The 24,867-nt window shown below is 41.2% G+C and overlaps 1 protein-coding gene across 2 annotated transcripts in view; it reads right to left on the reverse strand.

Moving 5' to 3' along the window:
- The window catches only part of Pir (pirin), a 101,053-nt gene that overhangs the window by 43,344 nt on the left and 32,842 nt on the right, over positions 1-24,867 (reverse strand). For both annotated transcript variants that reach the window (XM_040744079.1, XM_040744078.1), the window contains exons 4-5: positions 22,471-22,554; positions 17,457-17,663 (exon numbers count right to left, since the gene is read on the reverse strand). In XM_040744079.1, coding sequence (XP_040600013.1) covers positions 17,457-17,663; positions 22,471-22,554 — 291 coding nt within the window. The remainder of the gene's footprint in view (positions 1-17,456; positions 17,664-22,470; positions 22,555-24,867) is intronic.

The raw sequence follows: 24,867 nt of genomic DNA on the forward strand, positions 1-24,867 counted from the left end.
TCTCATGGGTTTATTTTTGCCTGGCATTTGGATTCAAATGAAGAGGCCAGGAGATGATTAAACTAGGACTTGGCTGACTTTGAGAAGCATCAAACTAGATCAGGAATTTAGATCTGCTGCCATAAGAAATTCATTCAAATTCTCAAACACTCTATTACTACAATGGGGAAGCAGAATTAATAAAAATGTTCCTATTCGGTTATCACAAATGGGGCAGTGATGGCCCCCTGTACATTAGGCTTAAATGATGTCCCATGTTGTATACCTCTCCACAGCAAGCTAAGACCAATATCCACTTGTGCCAAACTCAAATTCTGAAATGTCAAATAGCTTTAAAAGTGTTCTGAGTAAGCATTCTCAGCTGCCCGAAACCTACCTACTTTATGTGCAGCACAATTATTCCCGGTATCTGTTCTCTAAAGTGTTCCCAACAACTGCTAGCTGGTAGAAAGACCAACCCTTACCTGTAGTTCTAAAAGCCCCCACACTGCTCTAGAACTTCAGATCCAAATGATCCTCCCAACTTGGGAGTGACACCATTTACCCACCTAAGGCCCCCCTTTTGCTTTACATCACTTACCCAGGAAGTCTCTTGTTCTATTTCCCTTCTGGGTAATGGCCTCCTGCCACTGTCCCTGGAAGGTTTTCAGCTGGGAGGGAGTTCCCTACCCATACGACGTGGTCCAAGCACTTTCCAAATAGACCCTCTGTGTTGTTGCCTGTCATGAAGGTGCCTCTTCCTTGATCGATCACAGGATTCCCCAGCCTTACCACACCATCCCATTCAACGTGTAATAAGCATCAAATATAGAGCAGAAATGTTCTGCTATTCAACAACATCTCTCAGAAACTGAAAAACCCTCACCAAATATGCTGAATAGATGGAACCTATGGAAGAGGTCAGTGTATTTCTAGGTCAGGGTAGGGCGCTGTTCATGAATTCTCAGGTAACTAGGAAGTGTTCGGTTACTTAGCACAGATCCACATGGGTCAAGATTTTTCTCTGAGCCCTTCAACATTTACCTCTCCTCTTGGGTTATCTTTAAAGCATCCATAGGAGCTAAGGTGTGCACTTAGCTGAAAATTTGGTTGGTACTGACTGGGATGTGCTGAATGGGTAAGGACCCATTGTAAGCTCAGGGTCAGTGTCTTAAACAAGGCCATCTAGTTAGAATTTCCAGTCTGATATCCACTACATATGCATGCCTGGGCAAGTTGCTAATTTGTCAGTATCCTTCTTTGTCATGTGGACACCTGATGTGCCTCCTTTGGATCTCTCAGCCTCAGTATTTCTGGGTCCTTGGTTGCTGCCACTACAGTGTTGTCCCTGTTGCCATCCACTCCTTCAGTCCCTCCTGACTGACCACTATGTTCTGATAACCTCAATTGCCCCTGCAGTGGTGGAAGCTGTAGGGAAAAAGGACCAGCCAAAGAAACACATCCTGAGCAGAGCCAAAAAACACACTTTGTCCCTGGAATCAAAACCAGTGAAAAAATACACCCTGGCCATAAAACTAGAGCCAAAAGGCTAAAAAGGACCAGAGAAAGAAACACACTTTGTCCCTAAAACCAGAGCCAAATCTGACCATAATCCCATGCAAAAAACTAACCAATCCTTGAGCAGGAGCTCTAGCTAATCTGAGCTCAGAATTGAAATCTGACCAATCCCCACCCTGGAAGCCCTATATTAAACCCTGTGTCTGTTCAGCTTGTGGCTGTTCGTGGATTCTTCCCTCCCAATAAACCCCTTTGATGAGCTTTGGGTGAAGACCTTCTTTTGAGTCAGAGCAGAGACGACCCTGGGCAGAGCAGAGCAAGCAGGGCTGTAACACTTTTGCCAGGGAAAGGTTTCCCTGGCAGAGCAGAGTTGTCACACTCAACCCTCCACTCCTGGGAACAGAGATGAACTGTAGCAACTTCCACAGGGGAAATCTTCTCCTGCCTGTAGCAAAACTGCTACACTGGGCAAACATCCCCAGCGGGAAGACCCTCTTATGCTGGATCAGAGTCGATACACTGGGGAAGCCTTTCCCTGAGGCAGGGCTGTAAGCTGCTATGCTTACTGTGGCTTGTGGTAGTCCTTGGCTCCAAAGCTCCAGGATAATTTCCCGTCTGAGCTGTGTAATACTCAGTATTCTGTGACTTCCGAGTGCCAGAATACCTGTCCCATCTGATCCGTCAAAATGCCTACAGAAGCCACAACAGCTCTTTGACTTGACTAACCTACTAAGGTTCTGGATCCTTTCACACTAAGATTTCAGGAGGTTTTGGATCCTTCCACACTAAGACTTCAGAAGGTTCTCCCAGGAAAAAGAGAGGGAATAAGAGAAGGGTAGAAGAAGACATGGGGGAGCAGGAAGGTTGAGTCGGGGTAAGAATAGAGGAGACCAGGATGAGAGATACCATAATAGTTGGAGTCATTATAACTTTGAGGAGAGAGCTGACACCAGTGAGATTTCCAGAGATCTACAAGGATATCACTAACTGGAAAACTATGTAATAGCGGAGAGACTACATTAATAGCCCCTACCTAATGATAAAGTTGATGACTACCTTATATGACATCCTAGAACCTTCATCCAGTGACTGATGGAAGCAGAGACAGATACTCACAGCTAAACACTGAACTGACCCGCAGGAACCCAGTGACAGAGATGGAGGAGTGATGAGCAAAGGGGTCAAGACCGTGCTGGTGAAAACCATAAAGACAGCTGACTGGACAAGGCGGAGCTCTTGAACCCCACACTGATGGCTAAGAGGCCAACAGGGAACTGATCCAAACTCCATGAATGTAGTGTCAGTGAGGAGGCCGCAGAAATCTCTGGGCCTTGGGTAGTAGATTAGTGTTCACCATGACATATAAATAAACTTTGGGAGCCCATTCCACATGGAAGGATGCTCTCTCAGCCTGGACACATGGGGAAGGGCCTAGGTCCTTCCCTGGATGAAATGACACTCTGGATATCTCCCATGGAGGGCCTCACCCTCCCTGGGGAAAGATGTGGGGATTGGGTTGGGGGTGGAGGGGTGGGGATGGGGCTGAGAGGGAGAAGGGGGGAGCTGGGATTGACATTTGAAGCATGCATGTTTTTAATTTAAATAAAAAAGAAAAGAAAAAAAGAAAAAGCTAAATGGCCAATAGGTAGGCAGGGACTTCTGTACAGAGAGAACTCTGGGAAAAAGAGAGTGGGAGATGCAGATCAAGCAGGATGGGCAGTACAGAGATAAAGAGGTAATAAAGCCATAGGGCAGAAAGTGAATTAACAGAATAATAGAAATGGGTTAATTTAAGTTATAAGAGCCAATTAGAAACTAGCCTAAGCTAAGACCAAGCTTTTATTATTAATATAAGTCTCCATGTTTTCTGTGAATTGAGTATTAAAATGCCCATATCCCTTGAGTTTATGATGGTATTTCTAATAAAATGTCCCAAGTAAAGATTTACAACTCAGAAAAAAAGATTTATTACCGGGTTACTTATTGTGACGGATTTTGAAGACCCCCATGGAAGGCCTCACCCTCCCTGGGGAGCAGAGAGGGGTTGGGATATGGGGGGTCAGGGGAGGAGGAGAGGGTGAGGGAACTAGGATTAACATGTAAAACACCTTGTTTCTAATTTAAAAAGGAAAAAATAAAAGGTTCAAAGAGTAAGGACATGCAATTATTAAATTTGAAGTGACATTTTTAAAAGTGAAGAGGTAGTGATAATTTAACATTATTTGCCAAGTCTTTTTTCTTTAAAAAAAGTTTTTCATACAATTTATTTTGATCATATTCTTTCCCCTCCCCTAACTCCTCCTAGATCCTCGCCAACCTCCCTATCCACCCAACTTCATCATGTTCCTTCTCTCTATATATAAGAAAGAAAAAACAAAAAACCAAAATTGAAACAACAAAAACACCCAGTAAGACAGAAAATACAAAAACAAACAAACAGAAAAGCACACACACACTAATATGGAATCATTTCTTTTGTGTTATCTAACTATCCCTGGACACAAGGCCTGCCAATCAATTGGAGTAAATAGATTTTCCTTTCTCAGCAGCTATTAAATGTAAGTAGCTTCTTGATAAAGGTTTGAAAATGAGGAAACTTTTAAATTGTAGACTACTTTCATTATGAGCTCTGATTTAGACCTTTGTGCTTCATAAGTACATTGAGGCTGCTAGTCATTTTTGTTTCACTTGCCAAGAAGTTCTAGAGCTTTGTTGTCAATAAAATCTGTTATGATGTAACGCCTTGTGATAGGGAATGTGGGAGCAGACAGATATAGATAAGAGGAAAGAGAGCCAATCTTTAGTAAGTACACTCTGTGCTGCTACATTCAAATAACTAAAGGACTATGTAATAGCATTTTCATTTGGCAGATGAAGGAATAAAGGCTGACCATCAATTAAAATAATCTTTCCTGGCTTACAAAGATACTAAAATGGCAGAGTTGAAGTCTGAACACACAGTCCATACTCTTTTGTGTCTACCATACTGTTAGCAGGTTGGCTCTGTAATTCTAGATGCAATTTTGATAATGCAACAATCCAATTTTCCTCCCTAGAATGCTTCCAGTCACCTAAACAAGTGGTCATCTACATCAACCTCATAAAAAGCAGGCAAGGATTCTCATTGTTTCTCCCATTACCTCTTCTCTCTCCCCTTTCCTTTATCCTTCCCTCACTCCTTGATTACATGGGATTGAATTGGTCACAGTCCATAACACCAGGGCACATGATTCCCATCTATCAATGAAAACCTCTTGTGCTATATTATTTTGGTTGTGATCAGTGGAGGAGGGGAGGTAATAAAGCCCCCAAAGTCTTGGATTCATGCCATACAGTCTTATCCACATTTGACTGGAAGAGATGATATTTGCAACCCCATCTGCTCACCTCCACAGTCTGTCTGAACTCATTCTAAACTGGGAAAGGAAAGAAAACAAGTACCTCTTTTGATCTTTCAGCCTTCTCTATTTGATGTCCATCAAATTCTAGGCCCTCTTCAAGGCACGTCTTTTACCTGGCTGACAAAGAATCTGGCAGCTACAACCAAAGCAAATACCTAGTGATGCTCACCAGACACTCTTGCTCAAACTCTCTCTTAGACTGATAAGTACCAGATGGCCTCAAATCAGTATCTCAGCCAAGTTTTGTTAGTTAGTGCAAGACATTCAAAGTCTCCCGTGATAGAAAGTGATGTTGGCAAGTACTGATTTCTGACAAGCAGATATGCCACTGCCATGAAGGAAGGCTATTTGGGGGAAGAAAGCATCCAGAAAGACATAGCTGGCAGGAAACCCATTGGTGAGGATGGACTGAGACAGTCTGTAAGACCCCTAAGGGACTTCAGATGGACCTCAGTTGATGGAGTGCTTGCCTAGCAAGAACAAAACTCCAGCATAGCACAAAACTGGGTGCAGTGGTGGATACTAATAATCCAAACATGCAGAAAGGGGGGGGGGACCAGGAGCTCGAGGTAGTTCTTGGTTGTGTGGGGAGTTCAAGTTCAGTACTTTGCCTCAAAAAGAAGGAAAGAGAGGAGGAGGCTGAGGAGAGGGGAAGGGAAGAAGGGAACAGAAAAGAAAAGAAGAACTGGTAGCAAAATGGTGGAAAGGCAGAAAAATGACTGGTTACTTTTCCTCCTCATCTTCGCAACCCAATTCTTCTTCTTTCTTGTGTAACATTTACTGTAATTAGAGGATCATGGAAAGAGGTCAGGATGATGAAGCCAACATTCATGTCAGAGACTAAAGATGAACTAACCAGACCCAGGTGTTTGAAGGCTGTAGGGAAAGGAGCCTGGCTTTGGACTTCTGATTGTCCTCCTTTAAAAAGAAACGTTGAGATCTATCGAGTTACTATTTATAGTTGGTTCAAGAAAAAAAACCTGAGCATCATGTCAATCCTGACTGTCTATATGGAAAGAGAACAGGGGACTTTTAACATTTCAAGAGAAAGGAAGATTGTCATTGTTCTCTTTCCCGAAGATCATGGACAAGCTACATATCAATCAACTTATGTTGTACCCATGTGGAATAGCTATGCTCTCAACATGAAAGACTCCCAAACACATGAAAGCAAATTGTCAGGAAGTTTTACACACAAAAGATTATAATTTAACCCTTTTTAATGCTTAAGACAACAAATGGGTACTCTGAACATTAGTTTAACATTGCCTCACACCTGGCCCAGAAGCATCCTTCATGGTGCTGTCCCCCATCCTGTATATGAATGCAAATATGCCGTGTGTGTATCTTCTTGTGTTTTGTGTGTGTGTGTGTGTGTGTGTGTGTGTGTGTGTGTGCTTCCAGGTTTGTGAGGGTGTGGATGTCTAAACATGCATATAGAGGCAGAGGTCAACACTGGGTGTCATCATTAACTGCTCCCTAACTTTTTGTGTGTGACTGGGATCTCACTAGACTGGCCGACCAGCAAATCCTATGGAACCTCCTTTCTCCACCTTCTCACTGCTGGGATTACAGGTGCATTTCTTATGAAGGTCCACTTTTATTGGGGGATGGTGTGCAAACCCCACTGGAGCTGGGCTTACAAGTGGTTATGAGCCTCCCAACATGGGTTCTGGGAACTGAACCTCTGCAAGAGGAATATGCACTCTTAACTGCTAGAGCCACCTCTCCAGTCCCATGCCCAGTTTGCTTGTTTTGAGTGCTGGGAGATCAAACTCAGGTCCTCATGCTTGCCCAGTAAGCACTTAACCAACTGAGCCGTCCCCGCCGCCCCTCGAATACTTGTCTGCCAAGTCAGTTCTCTCTTTTAGACTTAGTCCTGTCTTGCTTGATCCTTACACTGGACTGAGCCTCCTACTCTGCCTTCCCATGAACTCACCACATTCACGAATCTGCAAGATCATCATAGTTCACTCATCCCAGCAGTGGATGTGTCTGGCCCTTCTCCAGTTCCTTGGTTTCCCTCTCCCCATACCATCACAAGTCTTATACGTGGCCCATCGTACCTGTTAGCTGAGCTCACGTGAGGTAATCGTGGATTTTTCTGGGGAATCCTTTTTCATTTCCCATGGATGATTTTGGAAGGCCTTCCAGGAATAGCAGGTGTGTTCTTTTTCCTCATCTCATTTTTTTCTAAAACTAAAAGAATGCCCCTGGGTCTGTAGTAGATGCTGAAAACGATTCCCTGTGGTTTTACAAACACAACATGCTCCTTTTCTTAAAAATAGAGTAGCAACTTCAATGCTTTACAGCACATTTGGGTTGGAATTCTAAAATTTGGAACTACTTATTCCCTATCCATAGCAGTAAATTATTTTTAAGCTTTATTAAGGTATAAACAACACAGCATTAAAGTCTAATGCTTCAAGTAACCAGCATTCTGACAAGCAATGAATTTGACTAATCACATATAGTATGTTTGTCAATTAGTTAGCAATGCACTCTGGTCAAAATGAAGTGCTGTGTTTATAGCTTTTCACGTAGCTTTATATAGTAGCATACACATCAGCTTTTAATGACTCATGCAGGAACCTGAAGATACTTTTTCAGAGTTGCCCTGTATTTCTGACTGTAGTGGAAAATATTTAATATGTTCCGGAGGAAAGACTTCTTACATCATAAAAACACAAGTCTTGACAGCCATAGAAATGAGCAGAATGATATGCTAATATAACCACTTATGTTTATAACATTCATTAGGCTTCTAGCCTAAATTTCCTTGGAAATTTATAATCGTAACCAGTAAGGCCAAAGATATATGACTGGTACAGAATGTAGCTCCTGGCTTAAAATGCACCTATCTGTTCTTCTGTTGCTTGCAGAACAGGGCTTGTCAGTGGAATGCACTTCCTAGGTGATTAGGTCAGCAGGGGGATCTTGAAGAAATACGAACATCTGGCACCCTTAATGCACACCAACAGTGGTATTTCTGGGGTGAGTGGGCTGCCCTGGGCAAGAGTAACCTTTTGTACAGCTGATTTGAACAGATCTTGACCATTGTTTATTTGAACATTCCTAACTCCAAATGATGTGCCAACTATGGCTGCCTACCATAGGTCAAGCTCTTTGAAGTTGTTGGGTGCATTTCTTTGATATCCTCTTATTTACTAAAAATGCTAGCAGCCTAATTTTGCCCATTCTCAACACCAAATCAAAGCCAAGTGTTCACCTTTCTGTGGAATGAGGCTGAGCATCAGCAGGGACCACCTGGCCTGTTTTAAGCCACTCCTATAGAAAGAAATAGCTTCCTGGTGTCAGAAATGAAATAGAGATGCTGAAGACCGCATCCACACGAACCTCAAGGCCAGCTATTCAGATAAACTTTGAGTATGATGTATATTGTTTTGGTAAATTGTCATGTAATGTTTGAGGTCACTGAGAAACAGGGAAGTGGGGTTGTCTTCTCCCAACATCAGATCCAGGCATGATATATAAGTGTCCTCCAACCTCCGCCCCTCCCTTGAGTCATTGTGGTCCACTGGTTCTGTGATGGGGAAAGGGAAAAACAGCAAGAAGCTAAAGGTATTAAAATCACTGTGCCCTTGAGAAGAGCTTGGAGTTAAATGATCTCCAACAGAGATTACTATTGTTTATTCCATAACATAAAAGTGTCTACAGTGGGAAAGAGCAACCAAAAATTCAACCATGACAGTCTCATCCTTGGAGAGAATATTCAGTGTAGAACCCAGTCAAGATTTTGTGAGTGTCCAATTCAATGACGTTAGCTCAGTGTTACTATTGGCTCTTTTACACAGAAGCTTCAGGCAAAGGGACACTGCACTGCCTGAGACTCTGGAGAACTCCAGCTGACTGTCTCAGTGGGGCTTTCCACACTCAGTTTCTGCTGGATGTTCTGACTACCCAATCAATCAATTTGATTATATATATATATATATATATATATATATATATATATATATATGGCTGATTTTGTATCAACTTGACACAATAGAGTCATCAGAGAGGGAGGAGCCTCAGTTGAAGAAATGCTTCCATGAGATAGAGCTTAAGTATTTTTTCAATTAGTGATCAATGGGATGGGGCCCAGCCCATTGTGGATGGTAGCATCCCTGAGCTGGTGGTCCTGGGTTCTATAAGAAAGCAGGCTGAACAAGCCAGGGGAAGCAACCAAGTAAGCAGCACCCCTCCATGGCCTCTTCATTGGCTCCTGCTTCCAGGTTCTTCCTGGTTTGAATATCTATCCTGACTTCCTTCAATGGTAAACAATAATGTGTACGTGTAAGCTGAATAAATCCTTTCCTACCAAACTACTTCATGGTCACTGTGTTTCATTGCAGCAATAGAAACCCTAAGTAAGACACAATCGATCTATGTATCTATGTATCTATGTATCTATCTAGGATCGATCTATCCATCCATCCATCTCATATTATTTGTTCTTTTTCTTTAGTTTGCAATATACTTAGTAAACTCACTCATTCAAAACCCAAAGTGGCCATCATAGATCATTCTCCCAACCATGTAGGACACTGGGAGAAAAGGATACAGAACCATATATACAGTTAATATCAGCCTTAGAAACAACACAGTCATAGTCAAACTTGCTTGTGAATTTCCCTTCATTTCAATATTTCAAATCATCTCCTCTTTCAATTTCACAACTCCACCAAAACCCAGTTGCCTATGTAGCCCATATTAAGTTTCCCAAGTAGTTTTCCACTTTACTCTCTTAGGTCCCACTTTTTGTTTTTTGTGTGTTTGCACACATGTGAGAGATGCACATGCAAATGTATGCTTCTGGAGGCCAAAGGTCAATCTCAATGTCATTCCTCCTCGGATATAATTTATCTTATTTCTTGAGACAGAATCCCTAACTGGGACTCAAGGTTTGCCAAATAGACTAGACTGGCTCACCAGTGAGACCCAGGTATCGATTGTCTCCACCTCTTAGTTCTGAGATTACAGGAATGTAGCACCACACCCAGCATTTTTATGTGAGTTTTGGAGATCGAATTGCAAGCACATTACCTATTGAGTTATCTCCCTAGGCTGTATCTAAGCTTTTTATACTAACAACTAGAAGATACAACCCCTATCCCTTCTGTTTCCTTCACGCTCTTCTCTTCCTCTACCCACAGAAGCAGAATTAATCCTCCTGTCTCTGACTAATCATGAAACTATTTTTTGTTTGTTTGGTGTTTTGGGGGTGGGGGTGTTGTCTGCTCGGGAGTTTTTTGAGCCTGTTTCTCTGTGTAGCTTTGACTCTCCTGGAATTGACTCTGTAGACCACGCTGGCCTCAAACTCACAGAGATCAACTTTTATATATGGCCTTTTTATTGTTTTCCCATGTCATATTACACTTCTGATATTGCTGGCTTCTTTCTATACTCTAAACTGTGAGGTTTTTTTTTATTTTTGAGGCTAGTGGTTGTATCTTATTCACATTATATACGTAATATATGGAAACAATGTATTCAAAGCAGGTACCTAATGACTGAATGGATAGAAATTCTAGAGAAATGGGAAACATAAATGAAATGTCCAAAACTTTCCTGAGTTGTGAAGATAGGACAGCTGTGTGGATCAGTACAGAAGGCAGGATGCATCTAGTCTGTGACAGCTGGGAGGACTGCACCAAAGAGAAGGAAGCTGAATTTGCTCTTGGTGAGCAATAGCAAGCTGAGGAAAATATTCAGCTTCTAAACTACATTTTCTATAGCACATTTCAATATTTTTTCTCCCTAGTAACATATTTCCTCACTTCCTTCTTGTCAACAAGGTATCAAGAAGCTCTCTACCCCATTATAAAAATTATTTTCATGACAATACACTCCTTTACATTTTCAGAAGGGAAATTCAACCAGAATTCAATATAGTGATTGTGATTCTTTAAGGTAAAAATTTAAGGTAATTATTATGCCATCTAATTAAGTTAGATCCTAAAAGAAAAAATCATGGTAAATAAAAACTAACAAAAATAAAATTAGCAAAGAGACAAAATTTGCATTACTAAAAGTCTCAGGGAGCTAATAATATTGTAGAGTGCTCCAGAATAAAGTTTCAGTGTAGTGGAGAGGGGTTTGATTGATTCTTTGATTAACTAATTGCTTGATTGATTGATTGATTGATTGATTGACTGAGATTAGTTAAGCCAGGTCAGTCACTCATGGCACTTGAGGACCTGAAGTAGAAGAGTGGAAAGTTCAAAAGAAGCTTGGGCTATATAATGGAACAAAAACATAAAAACAAACAAAGAGAAAACACCAGGGCTGGGGAAAGATGGCTCAGCAGTTTAGAGCAAGTACTGCTCTTGCAAAGGACCCATGTTCAGTTCCCAGCACCCAAGTTGAACAGCTTACAATTTGCTGTAACTCCAGCTCAGGAGGATACAAGCCCTTTCCTGTCCCCCTGGGCCCCTACACTCTTATGCACAGAAAGACATGCAAACACATAATAAAAAAATAAAAGTCTATCTTTAAAATAACAGTCTTGGATTACTAAAATAATTAAATCATATTAGGTTTCCAGAAACTGCTCAAAAGTGGGCATTTACTCTTTAAATGTATATTTGATACTTAATTTGACATTGAATACTATGCTATTTTCTTAGTTTATTTATACTTGTATACGTTTTCTTATACTTAAAATCTTCACTCCTAAGACATTAGCAAATTGACTCATTTGTCTTATTTCATAATACATATATACAATTTTATTGAAATATAATATGAACACAAACAGTAAAGTATACAATGAAATTTAAAGATCTGATACTCAAAATTCTTTCTGCCTTCAAACTGTAAGCACATTAAAAATCTACAGCCAGGGGACTTAAATTTATAAGCCCTTAAAAAGTTGATCCTCGACCCCCCCGAAGGAGGGCCTCACCCTCCCTGGGGAATGATGTAGGGATTGGGTGGGGGGCTAGGAGGGGCTGGTGGGACTAGGGAGGAGGGGTGGGAGAGGGAGCTGGGATTGGCATGTGAAGCATTCATGTTTCTAATTTAAATTAAAAAAATTTTAAAAAGTCAATCCTCTTCTCAGTTTTAGAGTCTTCATTTGTTTCTGTCCCCCAACCCTTTTCCAGCTTAACATGGCATTCTAAATATGCAAACATTTTCATCTTTAAAAACAAAACATAAGGTCTACAGAGCGAGTTCCAGGACAGCCTCCAAAGCCACAGAGAAACCTTGTTTCGAAAAACAAAAAAAAAAATAATAATAATACCATCTAAAGTCCTGCCCACTTGCATTCCAAAAGGAATGTTTGTTCAACGCCTATAGATCTATGTGCTAAAGCTCTCACAGAGCCGTGGTTTATAAAACAAATGAACAGAGTGGCCTTTACGAGGAAGGATTACTTCCTGAGCAAACTTTCTTTTGCTTGCTCTCTAGGCCAGCTGGAGCTTGTTTTCTTGGGCTCACTTTGTCAGAAACCCACTGCCCCACCTAACTCTTGCTATGAAGAGTGTATCTGTCAGGCTTGCCCCATAAACTTGCTGGAATGTTTAACGGCAAAAATCATGGCTATGCATATGCTACCCATCTTCCATGTGTAATTTTTTTAAATGCTACTTGGTAAACTAATTCTTTCAAGTTTGGGATGGAAAGAGCAGCTGTGATAGAGGAATAACACTGCCTATATCACTAAGAGGACAAAAGCAAGCTCAGGTGGGCAAAGTGAAGGGAAAAGCTCCGTGGCAAAGACACAGAATAGAATCCAAGAAGTCAAAGTCACTCTGAAATGGGAACATAGGTAGAATGCAAAATGATTGGAGTGATCTATGTTAGATATATAGCAAAATCCTTTGGGAAGTGGATTTTTAACAGAACTATCCAGATCATGATTATATAAGTTTGCCCATCTAAAAGGAGACAATTATGTTGTATCTTTAGGCCATATGAGCATTATCCATGGCTTTAGAAAGGGCATGAAAATGGCATATGTAGGACTACATAGGACTTCCATACAGGACTTATTCTTTGCCAACACACACACAAGGAGGAAGGTATATAATCAATGCACTGAAGACTCTCTAATGTGGTTACCATGGCCATCTCCATTTCACAGATTAGAAAACTGAGGTTCAGCCAGGTTAAATAAATTCTCCAAAGTGTTTCAAAGTGGAGCTAACCTTGAACCCTAGCCATCTGGCTTCAGATTGTCTATCTCTGACCTCCTCAAGGTTTGTTTCTGACATAACGGAATGTAGAGCAGCAGGAGTCGAATAGAGGCATTGAGGGGGAGCAGCGTTGTGTTCCAAAAAGTGCTGGCAATAAATACAGCAGATTGGCTGACTGATAAGGATGGAATGGAGTTCGGAAAATTGCATACTCTCATGAAGCAAACATGCACTCGTGTCCTTTCAAAAGTGACAGAAACTATTCAAACTATCCCAGTTTTCTTCTCTCCCATTTCAACATTTACTTCAGACTGTGTCGTCTTAGCAGAATCTTGTTCAAAATTGGCTATGGCATTTCAAGGGCTGCATAAATGTTTAGACACATACACCCTGGAAAAATGTGTTACAGTTACCTTTGTGCATACTAAAAATAAAAAGATGGCTTTGCTAATTGTAAGGCTTATTAGCATCTTACATAGGCACTCTTCACCTTTTGCTTTTTGGTTTTTGCAGATATAAGTATTCAAGTCTAGAATGATTTGGTAGAAGTCACTGGATTGGCTTAGCATCATCTCCAAGAGTCAACATAAAGTTCCTAAGGATGAGCATATTCTCCTTGTCTGGGTGCCATGCCCATTACAGAAACTACAGAATGGTTCCTGGGCCACAGCATAGAACTACTCAGAAACCTGTTAGAAGTGTGTAATCTCAAACTTCACTGCAGATCTGCTACACCAAAATCTGAAATTTGTCCAAACCTGACAGGCAATCCATATGAATACTAAAGTCAAACACATTGTAGTGGTCACTAAATCCATTTTCCAGAAAGTTTAGCTATTTCAAGGGAAGTTGCTGATGAGCTTATGTTGGTCATAAGTAGTTAAGTCTTTTTGTAAGGTATATTCTTAGTATCACTTTGTAATCTACCCTAAAATTATCCTCTTTTTAAATTTTATCTCTGTGTTTGTGTGTGTGCGCTTGTGCCCTCAGAGACCAGAAGAGGGCATCCAATCCCCTGGAGCTAGAGATACAGGCAGTTGTGAACCACCTGATGTAGGTATTGGGAATCAAACAGTTCTCTGTAAGAGCAGTTCACATTCTGACCCACTGAGTCATCTCTCCAGTCCCAAATAATCTTCCTGATGCAAAACTACCTTTAGTACACCTTTATGGGACCTCTAGACCATTCAAAACTGAATTATTCCTTGGTGAGAGGATATAATGTGCAAAACTCAGTCCCTTAGCAGACCCACAAAGAAACAGTCAACAGCCCCCATTTCTGCAATGCCTCTCACTGGTGCCCTTACTTCAAAGCAGATAAACTACCTTTTCCAAATTGCAAAGTAAACACTTTAGTATTGACACACATAAATCTCCACAGAATTTCTACCCAAGTAGAAATAAAACAATCAAAATAATATCAACAGCTACCACTTATGTAGTGTTTACAAAACTGAGTCATAGAGAAATCAAGCCATTTCCTTGAGACCACACAGTCCACACAACTAGTGCATGTTGAGGCATCTTGTCTAGTCTGTCTGTCTCCAGAATCATGACAGATAACCAAGGACCCACAGTGCTTCTAGAAACATATTGCTACTCAAGGTTCCAACAGGGCTTCATTAAAATGCTCTCAAAATAAAGATTGATCATTTACTTTGGAAAATATAATTAGCTTCACAAATTTTACTCAACAAAATGAAACAAGTGAGGCCAACAGCTGCCAAGACTTTACTTCACAAAGGTAAAACATTACTTCTGGTCTCTAAGCCTTGGGTGTAATTGCAGCATCACACTGTCTGTTAGTTGTGCTTTAAAATGCCCTTCTACCTATAACTACAACTGACTCCAAACTCAAAACGTCCTTGTGTTTTCTATAAATGAAAAACCTTCGCAAACGAATTTATATTGTAGGCACTGCATATTTATTAAATCACCAGTTTGATTTCTCCTTTATGCTCCAGGTAGACAAATTGTTTTGGGGTAGAAGGTTAGACAGGGTCTCACTATGTATCTCAACCTGGTCTAGAACTCGACATCCTCCTGTGTCAGCCTAACCAATGCTGTGCTTACAGTTGTGTGTCATCACACCTATATTCTAAATGGAATCTCTCAGACAATTCTAATAGACCCAACCAAGGTCTTGTACCTTGGGCTGAAGTGGAGAGGGAGCCTCCTGCCCTTCAACATCCACTTCAGTGTCCCTTGAATGCAAGTCCCTAGAACTTTAGAGTCCTGGAACAAGTAACAGAAAAATACATAATGAGAAAGATTGCAAGGTTCACTTGTGTACTTCTCTGGTGCACCTTAGTGATGTTCTCTGGCCTTTCATCAGAAGAGCTCATAAGGTTTTTAACTCTCCTCCGCAGAATTAATGTGGGAAAACTTCCAAAAAGCTCAAAAGGGAAGGCTCCATGCTTGATGAATAGAAAGAAATCAGTCACAGAAATACAAAGAGAGGCCACTTTCAACCACACTACAAGGGAGTGAACAATTGTCACATATGCTGAACTGGGAGCAAACATTTTTTTATCCTTCAATTATTTCTATGTGCTCCTAAAACACAAATAAAAGCAAACATATACCAATGTGTGTTTTAAATATAGAACTATGGTTACAATGAAAGGTAAACAAAGCATAGTGAGTCACAGGCAATAATCCAAAACCACTTGGTAATTATGCAATGTTTGTCATTGAGTGATTATTCAATAGCCACTGACAAGCCATAAATTTACCAGATGTCAGTTAGCTGTAACCATTAACTTGACATGGCCTAGTGTCCTCCAAGAAGGGAAGCTCCACTGAGGAATTGCCTGGGTCACATTGGTCTGTAGACATGTATGTGAGAGATTGTGTTGTCAATTGACGAAGAATTATCCAGTTCACTGTAGGTAGCACCATCCTCTAGAAAGGTAGTCCTGGGCCGTCTAAAGAACATAGCTAAGCATGACCCTGCGGAAGCCAGAAAACAATGTTCCTCCACAGTTTTCACATTAAGTTCCTGCTTGATTTCCTTCCCTGATTTCCCTCAGTGGTCTGTAAACTGAAATGAACCCTTTCTTCCTCTAGGTTGCCTTTGGTCAATGTGCTTTTACCACAGCAACAGAGATGAAACTAGACCACTTCAGTTACTAGTTAAAATAGTCTCAAGTGCTAGTTGTTCACTGGAGAATAGCAAAGCAGTTGACACTATTCTGATGCTCTCATTGCCAGGTGCCACATCTCCAGACCCCCTAACAGATTCCCTTGGCTACTTCTACCCTCCACTCCAGAGTCAAAGGCCAAATGAATGACTTTTAGTTGAGGGAGCGTGAAAACCCTACTATCTTGCCTAGGGTGGCTCAGAACAACTCTGCAACATGCTGATCCTGAAAAGTACCCAATGGGTTCTGGTTAAAGCTCTCCATTCCAGTCTTTGCCTGAGACAGTGACATTGCTTAGCATCCCTCCTGATTCATCCAGGTTCTTTTTACTGATTCCCTAGGAGCACTTCCTTTAAGAACATGTACACAGGTTCGAGGTAACCCCACCTATTAGCATCTGTGAGCAAGTTCACTATTACCACAGTTGTCTGCTGTATGCATCCTTAGCTTTCCCAAAAAATTGTTCCAGCAGGTAATTGCTACAATATTTATCATACCTATTTCCTAAATTGATTTTTGTTTCATTAAAAAGTAAGACCCTAACCCAAACTGTAAGTAAATAAAACCCAAACCCAAGTCTTGGTTAAGAAACTATACAGAGCATGTCCCATATAAGTTAAATGAACAGCTAATTTTGATTTATTCTTTAAGATTTTTTTATTTATGTGTGTGTGTGCATTTGTGAGTTTATACCCATGAAGGCCAGAAGAAGGGTTCAGAACTTCTGGGGTTGGAGTTATAAGTGGTTATGTTTCGATGTGGGTTCTGGGAATCAAATCCGGGACCTCTCCAAGAGCAGCAAGTACTCTTATCTGCTGAGCTATCTCTCCAGCCCCAACAGTTCATTTTGTCTTAAAACCCTATAATGTTGCCATGTGCTTTCCTTGCTTACTAAGTGGGCATAAAATAATTGCATGAATCTTTATAGAGTGAAATTGATCCTGGCTTTTGTTTCTATCTATTAAGGTGGACTTAAAAATAACAACAATTAGGGTAAATCTGCACATGCATTAAGATATACCTAAAAGACTGCTTTTCAATCAAACTTTTCATTTTGAGCATACTTTCTTGTATGTATTCCAACTCTATGAGTTTGCAATAGCAAAAAAATTTCTGGATCCCCTTAGGTTGCTCTTATCCTGCCATCTATGAAGCAAGTTCATCCACTGGGACACATTCCATTATAAACTGAGAGCTGACAATGAAGCTAGATCCTCCCTAATGTCCCCACACCCCTCATGTTTCAGAGACACACAACAGGCATGACTTACCTTTATTCCCAAGGCTTCTCCTGAAATGACAGCGACTGTCACACCATCCTTGGTGGGTTTTGGGATCTCTTCATTTTTCAGCTCCTGGTACTGAGGCTCCACCATCTTTTCCGAGCTTCTCAAATTCACCCACAGCTGTAAGCCATGGGCTGGCTCCTCTGAGCAGGGCATCTCAGCATGCAGAATGCCCCGGCCTGCAGTCATCCACTGTAAACACCAGAACAAGAAACTCAATGGAGCACAGCCCCTAACAAGTCTACACATGCAACAAGTACAACACTGTGGCAAAGTGACACATCCAACAAATGCTGCTATCACAGTGCCAGGACAGCTCAAGAAATAACAAATGCCTGATGGTTCCTGGGACTCTTCCAAGTTTCCAAAGCCTTACTTGTATTATATTAAAGTATCGGAATTGGAATTCCTACAAGTGAAAGAATTCTCCACGTGATAGCCTTGAGTTTCAGATTGAGCTCCAAATTAAGGAGTTGCAGCCAGATAGCACTGGGGGTATGATTTGACTTAAGAAAATTGCTGGATGGTGGTGGCGCACGCCTTTAATACCAGCGCTCAGGAGGCAGAGGCAGGCAAATCTCTGTGAGTTCAAGGCCACCCTGGGCTACAAAGCGAGTTCAAGGACAGCCTGGGATGATACACAGAGAAACTCTGTTTTGAAAAACCAAAAAAAAAAAAAAGAAGGGCAACAAACAGTCCTGGGCAAGGGAAATAGCAGTCAGCATTACAGGCCTCGCCAAGCCAACAAAGAAATGTATAGTTGGGAAAAGTGTTCAGGATCACCCTGAAATCAGCAAACAGTTATCATAGGGTTATTTCTGAGCAGAAAACACAACCCTGGGAAAGTCAGTTTCCTGCCATGGAGTACAGTTCCCAGGGAGGGAGGGATGTAGCAATGAACCATCAGCAGACAGCATGTCCATCAACTGATGAACAGGTATGTGAGATTAACTACACATGGGAATGTCCTTAGCATCCACTGCCCTGGAAATGGTAAGTTTGTACTTCTGGTTGTACAATTCCAGTAACAGAGCCCTTACGACTGAAACAGTTGTTGCCTCTGGCTATTAGGCATATTTTTCAAGTGTCTGTTTGTATGTTTGAGAGCATACTGGAGGAATGTTCCAGGCACTAGCCTCAGACTCTGAGGATGAAGGAGTAGAATATGATACATACATTTCCTGCCTGTCTTAGCCTGGATTCCCCTATAGAAGAGCCTGAAACGAGGACCTACACACAGGTTGTTTATTTGAAAAGTGATACAGAAAGCAAAATGGAGGAAGTAGGGAAGGGTGAGACGGTCAAAGGGGAAAGCCACAGAGGAGTGTTCATGAGCAAGTCCCAGCGGTGGAGACCCAGGGCTTAGCTCCCTGCAAATCCTGTAAATAGACTGCAGGAATTATTACTGCCCAGAAGACAGCAAACACTGAGACATTTAGATTACATTTGGCATCCCTTGGTGACCAAGAGCCTCTGGGAGAGGCCCAATGCATTCACTTCAGACAGGGTGCTATGTATGAATACATGGGAACTGTCACTATCTAAACTCAGAAGCAGGCCATCAGTATCATCTTCCACCCAGCCCTTGGAGAGAAAAAAAAACCTTAAACACGACTGCTCAAAACAATCATTATCTCGGTGCTTGGTTGGTATTGTGAAGAATGACAGAGTTCTACCAGAGTACATCAGGTGGCTCAAGCTGCCACCCGAGGCTTCTATCACCAAGCTGGAAGCCAGAGTAAGCACGGACTAGTGGAAAGAAACAGGAGAGGGAGTCCATATAAAGGAAACAGCAACATGAGAATAGAGTCTGAGACAATTGTGAGGACCCGAAAGAAACCCACTACAAAGTTTGGAGATTTCTTTACTCCATTAAGTCTAAATACATTTCTCTCTATTCTGTTGGGCAAGGCTTATAGAACCTTCTAATGGGGAGATCCAATTGATTTTTTTCTGTCTGACAATAGCTATTGGTGTTCCTCAAAGACCTCTTCCTATTTTCTTCCTCCACTAAAAATTCCTCTTGGTATTTTTTATTTATTCTTTGATAATTTCTTACATTTATACAATGTATTTTAACAATAGCCAACTCAAATCCCCTCCCAGAGTTTCAATCTCCTGATTAACCTTTATACTTCTCTTTCCATCCTCATCATTTACTAACTCTGAAGCTTTTCAACTAACTCAAAGACCATTTCACTTTTAAATACCTATTAATCACTATTCTCTCATTTAAAGCTGTCATGTAAAATACTAATGATCTCAAAGGGCTCATGCAGATGGAAATGTTGAAGAAGCCGAAAGATGCTATGCCATTATTACCCTAAGCAAATGTGAAGCCTGTTTTGTTATTGTTGTTACTGTGCTTGTTTTGAGATGTAACTCAGGCTGGCCTTAAACTCTTGATCCCCCACCTCCATGTTCTGGGATTACAGACATAAACTGCCATGCCCAGGTCCCAGCTGAGAAATTAAAATGGTCAAAGTGTGGACCAGCATCTACAAGGCAGCCTGATGGGGCAAACAGCAGAAGTCACCAATTCCATGACCATCACATGCCCTGGAGCTTTTGTTGATCTCTTCAAGTAAATTCTGTTTTATGCTCTGCTCTATCATGAGGCTCCCTCTTCTTTCATGATAGCATTTTCCTTTTCCCTTTGTTTTCTATTTCATTTTCATTGAAACACAATGATCCAATATGTATACTTCCCATCCCACAAAGCATGTGGTCTGATATAGAGCTCCTACCTACATAACTGACTAAGAAGATCTAAGCAGTTTCAGGGGATTTAAATTATGTCATCAGAAATATAAGCAATGGCACACTTGAGTTAATTTTTTAAATAGGGTCTTACTATGTAACCTGGCTACCCCGAAACTCACTAAGTAAACCGAGCTGGTGAGCTCACAGAGATCCACTTACCTCTGGTATTGGTAGCCTCCTGAGTACTGGTATTAAAGGTGTGAGCCACCTTGCCTGACCTTGGGTTACTAACTTAAGTGACCACACTGAAGCATGCAAATGAATTGAAACATAAATAATGAATTGTCGAAAGTGCAGAACAGAAGTCTAGAAAGACTGAATTGAAATGTTCCTCAGCTGCTGAATTTGGCAGTAGAGACATCATAAATGATCACTACCCGCACAGCTTCAATACAGGCTGAAGGGGATGATGCAGACAGACCAGCTATGGCTTCAGTGACTTGAGGAAGAAGTGGCATTTGGTACAGTAACTCTTGATTACACTTTGAGAAAAGTAAAAACGAACAAAATAACAACAGCAAAACAAAGACCGGGTAAGCACTAAACAGTGATTGGGGATATACAAAACTGACATGGCTCAGCAGGTAAAGGCACTCGCTGCCAACCTGACAACCTGAGTTCAATCCATGGCATCCACTTGGTAGAAGGAGAGAACCAACTCCCACAAGTTGTCCTTCGAGGACTACACATGTGCCTCTGCATGCACTTGCATGCATACACATATGAATAAATAAATGTAATAAAAGTATCTTCAAAGATGCATTTGATCCCAAGCACCACAAGAAAAAAGAGATTGAGGGGTTAATGAAAACATGAGAATAGAATACAGGAGATCTGTGTTGGTTTCCAGGCAGAATGGAAGAATGCACAGAAAGTGGAGTATGATGGCTAGCTAGTGTTCTCAGCTTGATAGACTCTGTAATAACCTGGGAGACAGGCCTCTGCGCATGCCTGTAGGGGATTATCTTGATGTGTTAGCTGATTAGTAATACCATCCTGCCTGAGGCAGGGCTATTTTTTTTTGCAGGGGATCCTGAACTGTAAGAAATGGAGAGAACTGAACACTAGCATGCACTCATTGCTCTCTGCTTCTGCTTATGGGTGTAATATGAGCAGCTGCTTCAAGCTCCTGGAGCCTTGACTTCCCTGCCATGATGGACTATAGCTTTGTTATGTAGCTAGACTGGTATTAGGACCCTTGGAAAACACTGAAGAGAAACGCTGCCCTCAAGGTCAGCTTTGGCCCCCAAACACCTCTTTCCCTGGTAATACTGTGGAAGGAAAAGTATCCATTTTGCCCTTTCCTAAAATTTAAAGTACTCTATGACGAGGGGAGGTTTCAGAGTTTTGTTGAGGCCCACTAAGGGAAAGCTACTTCCTCTTATCAAAAGAACCGTATCTGAGTTCTACCCCTGGCCTTGGATAGAGACATGGCCTTCTGATCATCCTTAAAGATTGGAACATTGTATTCTTTTTCTCCTCTCTTAAGAATTAATCCAAATGGACCTGTCAGTCACATAGCCACAAGAGCCCCCCCCCCAAGAAATCTAATTCACCAGAAGACAGGCTAAGGAGATAGAAGGGATAACTATCCCCTTAGTGCACTCACACACCACAGAAGCTCCTCCCTCAGATCTTCCCCCACCGAGCCTGCACACTCTCCTTTTCTTTCCTTCTATCTCTTATGTAGATAGTGACCAAAAGCCTAAGCATGCTTTTCCTGATACGCTGGACTTTCTCACGCTTTCCCTCCCCCTCCAACATACAGCTGCATGCCAACATGATGAATTTTGCTCAACATGCTGACTTTCATAGACCCTAACTCAAAAAGACATGACTCTCTCAGCTTCTCCATCTCCATCTTGCTGACAGCTGCTAAGTTTCACAGCTTGCCTGCACTGTTGTCTTTCTCTCAAATACTAATAAATTGTCTCAGGTGCCCATCTGGGTCTTCTTTTTTTAAATTCTTTATCAGTGAGACTAAAAATTAACAAAAGAGACCCCTGTTTTCCCTGGTAACACCAAAAAACTGTGAACTAAAAGCAACTCTTTCTCCTTTAAGGTGTTTTTGTTGGGATACTCTGTCATAGCAACAGAAAAGAAACTAAGACAGGAGAGATCAAGGTATGAGCATGAGAGAAGTGGGAGGAAGGATTAATGTACCAGAAATAGGCGAGATCAAACATATGGCATCTAAGATCGCTAACCAATCAGCGATCCCCTTTCATGGCCATACCTGTAGGTCTCCTGGGTTCATTTTACCAACATGCCCGCAGAAGTCTTCATGGGCCATGCTGCCCCCTTCCAGAAGGTAAGAAACCTTTAAAAAACAGAAGAAAAAGTTGATCCTTTGATTGTAGAATCAGATTGCTTGGGGCCTTCACTATTGACTTGCACCAGTTCCATATTTATTTTAGATATGAAACACTATCTTTGTAAAACATTTTTCCTATTTCAAGTTGCTTTTCCATTAAAATAATGGACAAAGGATATGAATAGACATTTTTCCAAAGAAAACATGCAAATGGCTGGTGGGTATTGGAAGAAATACTCACTATCACTAATCAGAGAAATGCAAATCAAAACCACATGGTACATCACCTCACACCTGTTAGGTACATACTATCAGAGTCAAAACATAGGTAATTGTTGAAAAGAATTCGGGAATGGAAACCACATATATATATTGTTGGTGGAAAGTGGTCCAGACACCAGAGAAAACAGAATGAAGGTTATTTTAAAAATCTAAAAGTATAATTATCACATGATTCCACTCTCTCAATCCTTGGTATATACCAAAACCAAATGAATTCATCATAGGAAACACATACCATCATACTAATGTTTACTGTCGTACTTACTATTCATAATAACCATGATTTGGAATCAGTTCAGGTGTCCAACAACAAATGAATTGATAATGAAATGCAACACACACATGCACACAAAGTGCAGAATGACTCAGAGCCTTACAAGGGGAAGACAGCCTGCTATTGTTTATAGTATGGCTAAAGCCGGAAGATATTACATGAATGAAATCAAACAGACACAAAAAGGCAAGTACTGCATGATCTCACTTATAGAAATTGAGATTAAAGGGTTAGTTACTAAGGATTGAAATGGAAGAAATACAGAAATGTAGGTCAGAGGCCCACAGTTATGTGATAAATAAGTCCTCGGGGCCCAATGCATAGCATGTGATTGAAATCAATAATACTGCATATGATATGATGGGGCTGGAGATATGGCTCAGTGGGTAAAGTGCATTCTATGAAATCCCAAGAACCCGAGTTTGATCCTGAGGACAGCCAGGCATGGTAGATACCCGTAATCCCAGTGCTGGGGAGGTAAAGATAGACAGATCCTTGGGACTCACTGCTCAGTCAACCTGGCCTACTTGGCAAGCTCCAAGCCCATGAGAGGCCATATAGCTTGAAAAGGTAGATAGTTCATAACAACAACACACCCAAGTTTGGCTTCTGGCCTTCACTCACAAACAAAAACATGTACACACATAAATACACACACGATAACCTTGTGAGATGATAATCATTACACAATACATCCAGGCATGCATCAAAACACTGCAATGCATGCATGCATCAAAATATTGCAATATATGGAATTGTAACATTATAGCTTAATAAAGCGTGAAGGAGGAAAGGATTGAGTAGTTGTGACGATCTATTCAACTTGTCCATCAAAGACTTGTTAGAAGAACTAAGACAGGAGAGCAAATGAGAAAATGAATTTGTGACAGGGGGTCAGACTATCCACAACACATAATGCCTTTAAGCGAATTTCACTATGTCCCATCCAGAGCTCATAGCCAATTAAAGCAGCACTCACCCTGAAGGCCCAGTACAGTACATGACATGCCTCCCACAGCAAGGCCTGAAGCTCAGGTTAAAACAAGCCTGTTCTTGGACTAGCAATGTCCCTGCTAGGAGGCCATGTTCACAGAGGTGTATGGAGTGACATCTTAGGTCGCCATGCCTTGCCCTAAAGGCAATTCAGGAAACCCAAAGGAAACATTTCTGACACCAGGTACACAGACCCAGTAGACGCTCAAAATGTTTCTGACATATGTCAAGTAGTTTCAAATTGAAGTCAGTGCTTCCAGATTCATGTGCATACTAAATCTAAAACTGAAAATAAATGCTATGTGTCCCAAAGAGTGGCTACTAGCCACATTCAGCTGCTTACATTTCACTTAAATCAAACTCATAACATTTCAATTCAGCACCTCAGGTGCACCAGCCACACTCTGAGTGCTCAATAGCCTCCTGTAGCTAATGGCTGCCATAATTACAGTGTAGATTATAAAACATTTCTATCTCTGCAGAGTTCTATTTGCCACTCTGATCTAGACAAATGAATTTGAAAATTAGATTTCAGCAACAGTGGGAATTTTGTACAGAGTAGAAAACCTCCCAAACCAGCAGCATTCTAATTGGCCTCTCTTATTTCATTATTTAATCAAAAGGAAAAAATGAACTCTAAAATTCTCCTCTTTAAGGGTCTTGTAATCAAATCAGAGAAAAAAGATTAAAGAGACACCAAATACTTGGAACATCTAATTACTTCAAAGACATGCTCTTACTGTTACAGGAAATATTCAAGTTAGTACCGG

This window comes from Mesocricetus auratus, unplaced genomic scaffold (assembly GCF_017639785.1).
Source record: "Mesocricetus auratus isolate SY011 unplaced genomic scaffold, BCM_Maur_2.0 Super-Scaffold_100003, whole genome shotgun sequence".
NCBI classification, from domain to species: domain Eukaryota; kingdom Metazoa; phylum Chordata; class Mammalia; order Rodentia; family Cricetidae; genus Mesocricetus; species Mesocricetus auratus.